Source organism: Salvelinus fontinalis, chromosome 35, assembly GCF_029448725.1.
Source record: "Salvelinus fontinalis isolate EN_2023a chromosome 35, ASM2944872v1, whole genome shotgun sequence".
In the NCBI taxonomy this organism is placed as follows: Eukaryota; Metazoa; Chordata; class Actinopteri; order Salmoniformes; family Salmonidae; genus Salvelinus; species Salvelinus fontinalis.
In genome coordinates, this window is record NC_074699.1 from 29,003,123 (window position 1) to 29,015,044 (window position 11,922).

Consider the following 11,922-nt stretch of genomic DNA (forward strand, 5'->3'; position numbering starts at 1 on the left):
TACCCTTATACTCTTGTTGCTTGAAACCATACGAAACCATATGGTACTATTGAATACATTCACAGGGAAATGTTTCTTTAACTGGTGTGAAGAAAGTTTCAAGGAAGGAACAGAAGGGCCATCTGTTATGTAAAGGGTATAGGTCCTAGGCTAGCACTCTATCCTCAGTGTTCAATAAAAACACAGCAAATGTCAAATAAAAAGAGAGGTATAACGCATGCGAAAGTATTACCCAGAATGACCATCAGTGGATGTTGAGGATTCTTTTTTAGGGGGGGTTCATTAAGTTACTGTTACGGTAGATGTGGTAAAAGCTTTATCTCCTAATTATCCACAGAGCACTCAGAACACACCCTCCAGCTATTGAGGTGGATCTTCAGCCCCACCATCACCCGCCAGCAGAGAAGTGTGTGGTCAGAGATTGCCCTTCAAAAATACACACACAAGTGCCTATCCTTGGCATATAAAGAGAAAGAGCAGCTCAATGGAATTCCAGCCATAAAAGCAGCTTTATTTTAGCATCCATCTGAAATGTGTAACCACATTCAACATTTTCTATGGCTCAAATCTGGGTTTTCCTTCTTTCAGCGTAAAACCTGGATCGTGTATGAGGCGCACCGTATTCAGTGACAAGGTCCAAGCCTTTCACATTAAGCTCATGATTCATAGGTAGGGCTCAGTCTTTCCACTGTTAAGAGACAAAGGGGTATCCTAAAGAGGCCTCGTTTAGCCTCTATGCATCGGTCAAACACAGTTTACAGTGCACACTACACTAATACTGTTGTACTCACTCTCATGATGAAGGCTCTTTATGAAGACATAAATCTGTTAACAAGTAGAGATATCCTGACTCTAATATAAGTAGGAAAATGTAACAGTCCTCTACAGAGGACAGGCTTTTCCTCTTTGTGTTATACAGAGGGGAGAAACAGCACCTGAAATAACACATTTCTTGGTAGGTAGAGTCAGTAGCACATGCGCAGAGGATCATGACAAGTTCAAACAGTTCTGACCAAATTTTTCTGTTTCAAGGAAAATACAGGAAGCCATATAAGAAGCCACAAAGTTTTTCAGCTGCCATCTTTAGTAGTAATGCTGATCAAAAGAGCAGCTTCCAGCTCATACTCTCTGTTCTTTGCTTACACTTTGCTTCCTCATATCAAAGACCCCAAATAACTAATTTGTCACTTTACAATACCTATAGAGATATTCCTACACCCTATGTAAGATTTTCCTCTACGTAGAAATACCACATCAACTCAACCAGAGTAGACAGTAGCATATGGATCCCATGTCCAGTAACAAAAAGCCATTAGACAAGTAGGGTGGATTTGAGGATGTGTCCTATGGATCTGAGTGAGATGTGTGTGAGCCCCGTGGAACTTAAGGCATCCCATGGAAAGCATCAACTAAAGCACCTGTGTAGAGAGAAGAACTTAGCAGTGTTCTAAGTCTGCTAAAGTAATGTACTGAGGGCTCCAAAATTACTGCCCCTCCTGACTGGCAATGCACAAACAATACTTTAAAAAATATAAACAATATAATTATAGAGATAAACTCAAAATACCAAAATGTGAGAAATACTGTACTTTATTAATGCTTCAATGGAACCAAACAAAATCATACAACTATTTAATACAAAATAAATTTCACCAAAATCAAAGTTTCATAATTATTGGCACTCCTCATTTAGTACTCTGGCAAGGATAACAGCATGGAGTCTTTTCCTGTAATGTTTGACAAGGTTAAGGAACACATTTGAAGGGATTTTGGACCATTCCTCTAAGCAGATCCTTTCAAGATCCTTCACATTCTTGGGTTTGCGCTTATCAACTGCCCTCTTCAACTAAGCCCACAGGTTTTTGATTGTATTGAGGTTGCCTGAGATGGCCATATCCAGAACATTGATTCTGTTGTCACAGAACCATTTCTGTGTGGATCTTGAGGTCTGTTTTGGGTCATTGTCTTGTTGGAAAGTCCACCTATGGCCAAGTCCCAGCCTTCTGGCAGAGGCAACCAGATTATCAGCCAAAATTGCCTGATACTTGGTGGAATTCATTATGCCATCAATCTTAACCAGTGCCCCTGGACCTCTGTAATTAAAACAGCCCCAAAACATCACTGACCCACCACCATATTTCACCGTGGGTATGAGGTGCCTCTCCTTGTACGCATCTCTGTTTCGACGCCAAACATGCCGGTGCTGTATCTGACCAAAACGATAAATTTTGGTCTCATCTGACCAGAGCACCTTCTTCCAGTCATAATTTAAATTATGTTTGGCAAACTCCAAGCGCTTGCGTCTGTGTCTTGGGGTCAGAAAGGGCTTTCTTCTGTCAACCCTTCCAAAGAGCCTGTGGTTGTGGAGGTGACGTCTGATAGTGCTTTTTGAAACTTGGTGACTCCAAGACGCCACCAAGGCCTGCAATTCTTTCACAGTGATTCTTGGTGATTTTGTTGCTTCTCTCACCATCCTCCTCCCTATCCTGAGGGGCAAAATGCATTTGTATCCTCTACCCGTGAGGTTTTCAACTGTCTTTGGAATGTAATAATTGCCCTGACAGTGCTCAGTGGTATATTCAATCTTTTGTGGATGTTCTTGTAGCCATTACCAGATTTATGAAGGTCTACAACCATCTGTCTCTTTTGAACTGCCAGTTATTTTGTTTTCTTCATGGTGTTGGATGACAAAGGGATATTGCATGCGTGTTACCTCATTTTTATACCCTAATGAGACAGGAAGTGATGTAATGGCTCAATATAGTTCCTTAAGACTTAGATAAACTTAAAAAGTGGAATTTAATTCCTGGTTTAATTTTGGTAGATGTGATTTATAATTGTCTTTAAGGGTGCCATTAATTGTGAAACCTTGATTTGGAGGACATTGATTTTTTATTAAATCAAGAAATGATTTTGGTGGGTTCCATTGAAACATTAATAAAGTACAGTATTTCTCACATTGGTATTTTGAGTTTATCGCTATAATGATACTTTTTTAAGTATTGTTTGTGCATTGCCATTCAGGGGTGCCAGTAATTTTGGAGCCCACTGTATGTGACTTACAGTCATGCGTGCATAAAATGTTATGTATGGGTGGCCCCAGGAATCAAACCCACCATCCTGGCGCCATGCTATACCAACTGAGCTAACGGGACTGTAACGGGACTGTGATAGTAGAATATGGTTTACTACTCTCTCACTGACAGAGATAGACGCCTCTCTAGCTCTGAGAATACCTCCATGCCGGATGGTTGTAGTGCTGCTATGAAACCTGGCACCATTCCGTTAATTTTCTTACGAGCCTTAGGAGATCACAGTGGGCCACATGCCAAGAGTCATTCAATGTCATTCATTTCACCGTTTATGTTGAGCTATCTAATCAAGTGTGTAGTGCAATTCCACAGTTATGTTGAGCTTTTTAACCAAGAGTGCATTGCATATAACACAGTTCCACAGCCCTGGGGCGGCTCATTGGAGCCAAGGCATCACAGCTGTAGGAAGACCAATCTTAATACAAAGCAAGACTGAGCACAAAGAGACTACAGAGCAGACCAAGTGTTTAGCCAGCTAAACTCTCTTACATTCAGCTTGCAGCCTGCCTGTCTCACAGTAAGCACAGGGACTTAATAGAGACCAATACAAGCAGGCTTACTGACATTTTTAACCTATGACTACTGGATATCTGCCAAATCCTTTTTTCAACTATCTAGGGCCATTTTGAAGAAAGATGTTCAGTTTTTCTGACATTCTCTAATATTCTGATACTCAACTCACTGCCTGACTAACAGTATGAGCTCTGAGACATGGACCTAAAGGAAATGTCACCGTGTTTACTGAGCTATAAAGTCTGACTGATATATCATCAAAGTGGCTCAGAAACATGAGCAAGAGGCATGCAGGGACACCTTAGGTCAGAGGTCAGATTGAGAGCTAGGTTGTTTATCATATTGATCAGGGATGGACCACACAATAGGCATGTGTTTAGCCCGACTAATAGAAAGAGTAGGGGATCAATATGTATTTATTTAACCTGTATTTAGCCAGGTAAATCATTGAGAACAAATTATCTACTGCAATAATACAGGGATTGTTACTGAGCCTAATTTAGGTCAAACCTGTCTGTGTCTACTGTGTGTATTTAGGACTGTAGCGCTATAGGGGTATGAGTGGGCAGGATGCCAAGCTCTCCAGGATCTGCAGTGGGAAACTCTACTTATCTATTGGTGTGTGTGGTACACATAAATAAACACACATACTCCTGCATTACTCGCTCCAGCACAACCTCTCATCACACTTGAAAATCACCCCCAATCACCCCCACACACTCACACACTCCCTGAGCTTATAAAACACAGCAACACAGAGTTCAACACACAGTGCAGGACAGGTCTGCTTCCTGTAGAGCAGGACCACAGGAAACAGACAAGGCAGAAACAGACCTGAGCTCTACTCTATGCAACATATCTATAGGCTAAATCTGATTGAGCTCAAAGAGAATGCAGCCATAAGCCTCTGCAGACACCTTGCGAAATAACAAAGTCAAAGTTTAACCATACAAAGTAAAGAGATGCCTGCTGCAAACTGACTCCAGCTCCACACAGAGGGCAGAATAAACAGAGCCTTTGGTTACAGCTACAGTAGGAGATGTGATTTTATTGTATGCAAGCAAAAAGGGCCAAGGCAGGAAAAGCAGATGTTTCTGTGTCTATGTCATCAGTCTATTTTGGTCTCCTCAATATAATTTATGACAGCATCTCACTGCTACTATGGGATGTGCCCTGACCTGCTGAATATATTCCCTAGGTGAGTATACACCGAAATCAGGCCTCAATACGTTCCCTAGTAGGGAGAGAGAGAGAGTACAGAATGGTACCTGGTTGGTTTAGCTCACAACGTGTAGCAGATGGCATAGTTACTGTCGGAAATGCTAAAGCACTGTCGGAAATGCCTAGGCTTTCTGGGTAAGTGGTGTTGGCGTCGGTTCAAATCCAGGGTCCGCCTTGGACAGATATGGACCGTGTTATACACAAGTAAACCTACTGGGCAACTGCAGGGTATTAGAGACAGCGAGCCAAAAAGGACCCAAACACATAGAGTAGAGTACAGTACACACTGCAGTTCATACCACACCCAGAGACCACAGCATTATAAGCTACAGTACAGTAGAGTAGAGTACAGTACAGTGCACACTGCAGTCCATACCACACCCGCATACCACAGACCAGCTGCATGAATACTGAGTGAGATCCCACCACGGCCACATAAAAGCAGACCACTCCCTCCATGGGGTCAGCTAGTCACCACACTGCCCAGAGATCTATCGGCTGGAGGACTGGAGGTCTGGTGAGAACACTGGCCCCTGTGATAAATCACAATTTCACAGGTATTAAAAGTGGAAATTACTAAAAGCTAATATGAGATCAGAGGGACTCTTTATCTTGATTAAATCTTAATATAGTAAAGATCTCCATGGGGGGGGGGGGGGGAATGTGGTTGAGAGCGCAGCAAATTGAGTTGAAGGGAGACTCAGAGGCAAGCACGAGTTCCTAGAGCGCAACTTGGAAAGGGTTCACTCAGAATTATGGCTTAAAATCATATTGGAAAAACATCTCTAAGAGTTCAACCCTGATGAAATAAGAGGTAAAACGTGTCCAGCTGCACACTGGACACAGTCAGTCAATAGCACAGGTTTACACAGGGACTGTTGTCTTTCCAAGTTCTGGCCACAGGTGTGTTTCAGAGATGCATATAAAAAATCAAGTCAAAGGAACAAATATGTCCATCATAATCCTTCATTGAGATCCCAGATCCTGGACACCCAGTCACCCCAGTCACCCCAAGCTGATCTCTGTTTCACTCCTTATGGACAGATAACAGTGTTATACTCTGCTGCCCTCTGCTGGTTATGTATAATTGATTAAATGTCTTTAATAAAATGTACTGTATCTTGCATTTGGATGCAGTTGATCTTGAGAACTCTTTTGGGACCGTGTTTTCTCGTGTTTGAAGGTTTTGTGGAATGTTGTCAACATTTCATCTCAATGAATTACGCTTTTCTTTCCTCTGATTCCATCCATCCTGTCACTGTTCTGTTCTATTCCGAGTGGTTTGGCAGGAGTCCACAGGCCTGGCCAGGCCACTGGTAAATGAGTTAAGTGTCCTACCTGACACCTCCCCGCCACACAGATGAAAGTCTCGTTCTGGCCGCACGGCGTCCCATCGATGACCCTATCCGACTGACGCACGTAGAAGCGGAAACCGATCGCACGACAGTTGAGCTCACAACGCTGGTCGCCTGAAACTGTGACAGAGGAGACACAGAAACAAATGATTTGATATGATTTATGAGTACAAAACATTATCTCTCTCTGGTAGGGTGCCTGGCAGGGCTGTAAATGTACTGTAACGACCCTGGGTTTATAAGCGCGGAAATCGACTCTGCCGCTCGAGCATGCTTTTGCGGCACAGTCGATAGCGCGCCGGACCTCGAGCTAGGAGGTCGAGGGTTCGAGACCTGCTCCCTGCTGTTTCATTACAGTACATTGTTCAATGTAGGTGGACAAGCTGGGTAGACTGCTACATTAGAATTGTGATGTAGTGCAGTAAAGAGTTGTTTTCTTCCATTGAGCCATGCTACCATCTAGCAACTGATGCGAGGAGTGGACTAAATCCTGGCACGTCCTCACAATTATCCTGTGATTACAAGTGATGAGTAAATCAATGTTTGCAGTGTTCCTTCTACAGTAATGCTGTGTGGTGAAAGGTAATGTCAAGCAACAACGAGGGATTCAAGGAAAGCTAACCAAATTCTTAATAAATCCAAGGGATCAAGGGAAGTTAACAGGTTATTTGCTCCTCTCTGGTGATCCATTAGTGGTAATTAGAATCACAGCTCTCTGGGTGGTGTCTCTTGTGTGGGAGGGAGGCAGATGCCCTCTAGGCCTGGAAACCACTGGGAGTTGGCAGGCAGTGACGTGAATGTAACGTCAGGTTTGTAATCCACCTGCACTTGGACTTCACTCAGATGTTTTGTGCATTAGCTCACGAGGTTTACAAGGACAGCTATTGCTAAAAGTGTTGTAATTGCATGTTCATGTGCTTGAGATAGGTATCAAGCAAACTTGACTTGTCCTCATCAACTAAAGTGAAGTTATTTGAGCTTTAATCTAGTCATACGTCTGCAGTAAATGCCATTCACTCCAACAGAGAGAAGAAAAACACAACATGTTAATCAGTATCCTAAAAGTAATTGTCTATCCTTGAGGTGTTTTGACTGTTGCTTGGATACTTAAGACACCTAGATCTCCAAACAGCTAAACAACATCTGGCAGCTCAGGACATTCATCAAAATGGCTGAGACAGGTGACATACTTTGGCGCTTACATCACCTCACACCTTGGATAATATTGTCCAACACCACGGTAATATGAAAAACATGACGAAACCCACCCATACCTTCATTGAAAGGCTCCCACTCGTACAGTCGACCCATGAAGGGATAGCTGTTGTAGGAAGAACACTGCACCGCTCTGATGTGTCTACTGGCTGGAGGACAGGCCTGGACAGACATATAGACAGATAGAGAGTGAATATGTGTCCCCCGGCCTACTATGTCCAGAAATGGCCACATTCTCCCCCAAGGTAAATTCCAGTCTTTACAATCGCTGCCTAGCAAAGTCAACCATCGTAAAATCTCCACTATATCTGTCTTGTCAGACCTCATCTTCCTTAATAACCTCCATGTTTAACCCTTCGTGATTGATTTAGCTGTTTAGCTGTGGGTTACAGTGAGGGATTAATTCATAAATGATCATAAGTGATGGCTGAACCGTTCTTACGTTGTTGTTGCAAATCTTGTACTGGTTGTGCTCTCCCACACAGGAGGAGGTGGGCATGGGGTTGTAGGGCCGTCCAAAGGGTTGCTGAGCTGCTGAGGCCTGGCTGGATGAGTGCTGCTGCTCCTGCCTAGGTTGGTGCCTCTGGCTGGACTGGTAGAGTGAGGAGGACCAGGGTGGGTTAGACCTGGGCTGGGGGGCTGTATTAGGGCTAGACCTGTGCTGGGGTGCTGGGTTAGGGTTAGAGTTAGGGTTAGCCCTGGGCTGGGAGGCTGGATTATGGTTAGCCCTGGGAGGGGAGGCTGGGTTAGGGTTAGACCTGGGCTGGGAGGCTGGGTTAGGGTTAAAGTTAGAGTTATGGTTAGCCCTGGGAGGGGAGGCTGGGTTAGCGTTAGAGTTAGAGTTAGGGTTAGCCCTGGGCTGGGAGGCTGGTTTCGGGTTAGAGTTAGGGTTAGCCCTGGGCTGGGAGGCTGGATTATGGTTAGCCCTGGGAGGGGAGGCTGGGTTAGGGTTAGACCTGGGCTGGGAGGCTGGGTTAGGGTTAGAGTTAGATATATGGTTAGCCCTGGGAGGGGAGGCTGGGTTAGGGTTAGAGTTAGAGTTAGAGTTAGGGTTAGCCCTGGGCTGGGAGGCTGGGTTAGCCCTGGGAGGGGAGGCTGGGTTAGGGTTAGAGTTAGAGTTAGGGTTAGCCCTGGGCTGGGAGGCTGGGTTAGGGTTAGAGTTAGCCCTGGGAGGGGAGGCTGGGTTAGGGTTAGACCTGGGTTGGGGGGCTGGGGGCTGGTGATGGACTGGGCTGTAGCTGTGGAGATGGGGGTTGTTGTAGGGTGGACGGTAGGGGTTTGGCCTGTGGCCTCTGTGCCTGGTGGCTGACGGGCTGGGGTCAGAGAGCGAGGAGCGTCTCTGTCTGTGGGAGCGACCAGCCCCTGTCTCTATCCCAGACGTCTGGCCTGTGTCTGTCTGGAGAGACACAACGTAAGGCCTCCTCCCATAGCCATACTTCCCTGGAATGATGGGACTGTCACTGCCTCTCCTGAAAACACACACACACACACACACACACACACACACACACACACACACACACACACACACACACACACACACACACACACACACGGGTAAAAACAATTGTCTGTGCTAAATAGCCTCCACTTACGGCACTTGTTTACATTCAAAATGTGTTGACTGGACTATCAAAGACTGTCAAACAAAATGTCAAAGATACATATCACAGGTGCAAATTACTTCTGAGAAGCGGATGGATATTAGTGTCAGCAAACAAGCGCAGAGCGGAGAGCGCTTTTGTCTGGAGACTTGGATTCCTACGTCAACAACCCCCCATTACTCAACTGTCAGCTCTATTTATTTAAAAGCTTTTTAACTCAAGCTCACAGGAAGGAGGCCACAAACCCGCCAAGCACAAGCCGAGCCATTGACTCCATCCATAAAAGAATAGCTTTACACTGGAGGTGAGTCCAATGGACCATGGGGTGAGCTGGAGCTCCAAAGAGACACTTTTAGACTGGGCTGCTCAGCATGCAGGACATTAAACACAGGTCAGACTGAAAGACAGACAGGCCCTTGTCTGTATGGTGTGATAGATACTTTACCTGCGTCCAGCATTGGCCTCTCTGTCTCTCCGCTGGTCCCTCAGCTCCCCTCGGCTGGCCAAGCTGGTGTTGCTGTTGGAGGGTGTGGGTTTCCCAGGGTTGTTGCGGTGCAGCGGGACAGTGGGTCTTAGGGCAGACACTACATGACCTGGGTTCTGGTTGAGGTGGTGGCCATCCGGCCTGGAGGGGTAGGCAACAGCACCCATGGAGGGGGTGTGGGAGGGTAGGCATGGTCGGTTCTGTTCCTGAACCCCTCCCCCACAGGAGCGGGAGCAGGAGGACCAAGGCCCCCAGGAGCCCCAGGAGCCTGGGGCCCCACCCTGCACTCCTCCAGCCTCCTGCTGCTGGGGCTCTGCCCTTTGAGGAACCTGCAGGAACATCCTGAGTTAAAGCCCTACACCACCCACAGCATGGATAACATGAAACAGACACCACTTGAGAGCAGAGTAGAGAAGAAAAAGAATAACATCATTATTCATGAAAGACTTGAAGCCAATGAGACAATGACCTCATGTTATCAACAACGGTTTTCTCTCTCCCTCGCTGTGTATGCGATGAGCTTCTGTTCATGTCGGATAAAGCCCAGATTTGTCTGATTAGAGGTTGTCTGCTACTCTCCCATCCCCTACTGACTACCTGCATATCCCTCTGTTGACTCTAGCCCTCTGTGTAACGCTGCCAGAGATGTATTAGCGCCTTAGTGGCTATCACTGCACTCTCTGTCTCAGGACCCTGCGCCAGCCAACCCTGCCCTGCGCCAGCCAGCTTTGCCTGAGGAGCCGCAAAGAAGGAAATCCAGCTCTTTAAGAGCCACTTTGTCTACATTCATCCTGTCCTCTGTGAGCTTACACATGCACATGGTAAAGGCTTAGCCTCCCATTGGCGTTGAGAAGACTGTAAGAGAATACCCAAACGGTAGGGATAGTAGGGAGAGTTGGCAGATAGCTTTCCTTCTGTCAGTCACCGACATGGGGCTATTCAGAGATCACTCAGACCATGGCCCCCTCCTCGCTGCAGCCTTTGTAACTCTACTCCACTGTCATCTCCAGGGTCAGCCATGGGTCAAACAGCTGGACTCCTGGAAATGCAAAGGGCCAACAGAGACAAACTCTCTCCCAGAGAGGAATGCCCCGTCAGACAGTTAGCCTGTCCATCAACACTCTCCACAAAGTACAGTTATAAATATTGATCCTCTCTCTCTCTCTCTCTACAAGGGGATGTATTGCTGACTGCTGGCATGATCCTCTATGTGTTGGACAATGTATTTTCACCGCTGCTTTCCTGTGAGTGAACAGATTTACACCCGGATCGGATTCCCCTGGGGGGGGGGGGGGGGGGGCATCCTTCCTCAGTGACTGATTGCATGTTTACATGGGCCGAGATAGACTAGTGTTGTATTTAATGGCTTTGTGGTTGAACAATATCATCACGGCAGCAGACACTATAAACTTCCCCTGTACAGTTGAAAGAATATGCATCCTCTGTGAACTGGAGGGTGCTAATTGGCTAGGGTTACGATCGGAAGACAAGATCATGCCTTCTTTGGCAGTTCAGATTCCGTGAGTCTGTGCCAACTGGCGTGAGATGATGATAAAGGCGAGTGATAAATTGATTCTCAGGCTGCAAACACACGAGGGAGGTCTATCAACCTGGGCTTGGGGATGTCAAACAGACCACACACGTTAAAACACAGATATCGTGCCCTCCACTCAGCACAACCCCCTCCCTGCTCCCCGTCTCCCCTCTGCTGGCCCCCAGCCACTCTACTGACCTTCCTGTGGTCTGTAGTGAGCTGGCAATCCAGGGGATATGTCTTGAGCAGCAGCAGAAGCATGGAAACTCTGTGTGTGACAGATAGCATACTGAGCTATAATACATTTAACTGCTTTTTTTACAGAGAAAAAGTATTATAATCTAAAATTGGAGACAATTAAAACAAAACGATTAAATTGAGTCATGCATAGTGCATGATCAGCAGCTGCAGTGTGATGTAACATGTTTAAGATGAGTCTGTTCAGTGTATACCAGAGTGATTGTAAGTGACCAGCGATATCTCACCTCAGAATCCAGATACAAAGTTCCTTCATATCTCCTAGATGTTGAGGGCTACAGTACCTAAAAAATGATATGTTGTATTTGCAGACATAATGACATTAATAACACAGCAATAAAGCAGTAATATCATATTTAATACACCACTTCTCCTCAAGACCACATGCAGTGTCAGGTCTGCTCTTTAATGTCTCAGTTTGTCTGAAGGTCCTGACCATAGAGGGGGAACATGGCTTCTGCCCACTTGGCCATGTGTGTTGACCCTTGACCCTTGCCCTGGTCCTAATGAGTGGCCACCCACTGAAACAGGACTCCATTTTCAAATGGCTGGACTGCAGTGACACTTTTATCACTGTGCTTGTAGTAAAAACTAATCTGTGATGTATCTCTCAAAATAAACCACACTTGGTATGATGAATGTGGGG

At 45.8% G+C, this 11,922-nt stretch overlaps 1 protein-coding gene across 1 annotated transcript in view; it reads right to left on the reverse strand.

Annotated features, from left to right (window-relative positions):
- The window catches only part of LOC129834921 (thrombospondin type-1 domain-containing protein 4-like), a 45,759-nt gene extending 35,934 nt beyond the window's left edge, over positions 1 to 9,825 (reverse strand). The window contains exons 1-4 of the mRNA XM_055900295.1: positions 9,446 to 9,825; positions 7,839 to 8,865; positions 7,456 to 7,558; positions 6,165 to 6,301 (exon numbers count right to left, since the gene is read on the reverse strand). Coding sequence (XP_055756270.1) covers positions 6,165 to 6,301; positions 7,456 to 7,558; positions 7,839 to 8,865; positions 9,446 to 9,825 — 1,647 coding nt within the window. The remainder of the gene's footprint in view (positions 1 to 6,164; positions 6,302 to 7,455; positions 7,559 to 7,838; positions 8,866 to 9,445) is intronic.
- Positions 9,826 to 11,922: the final 2,097 nt, after the last annotated feature.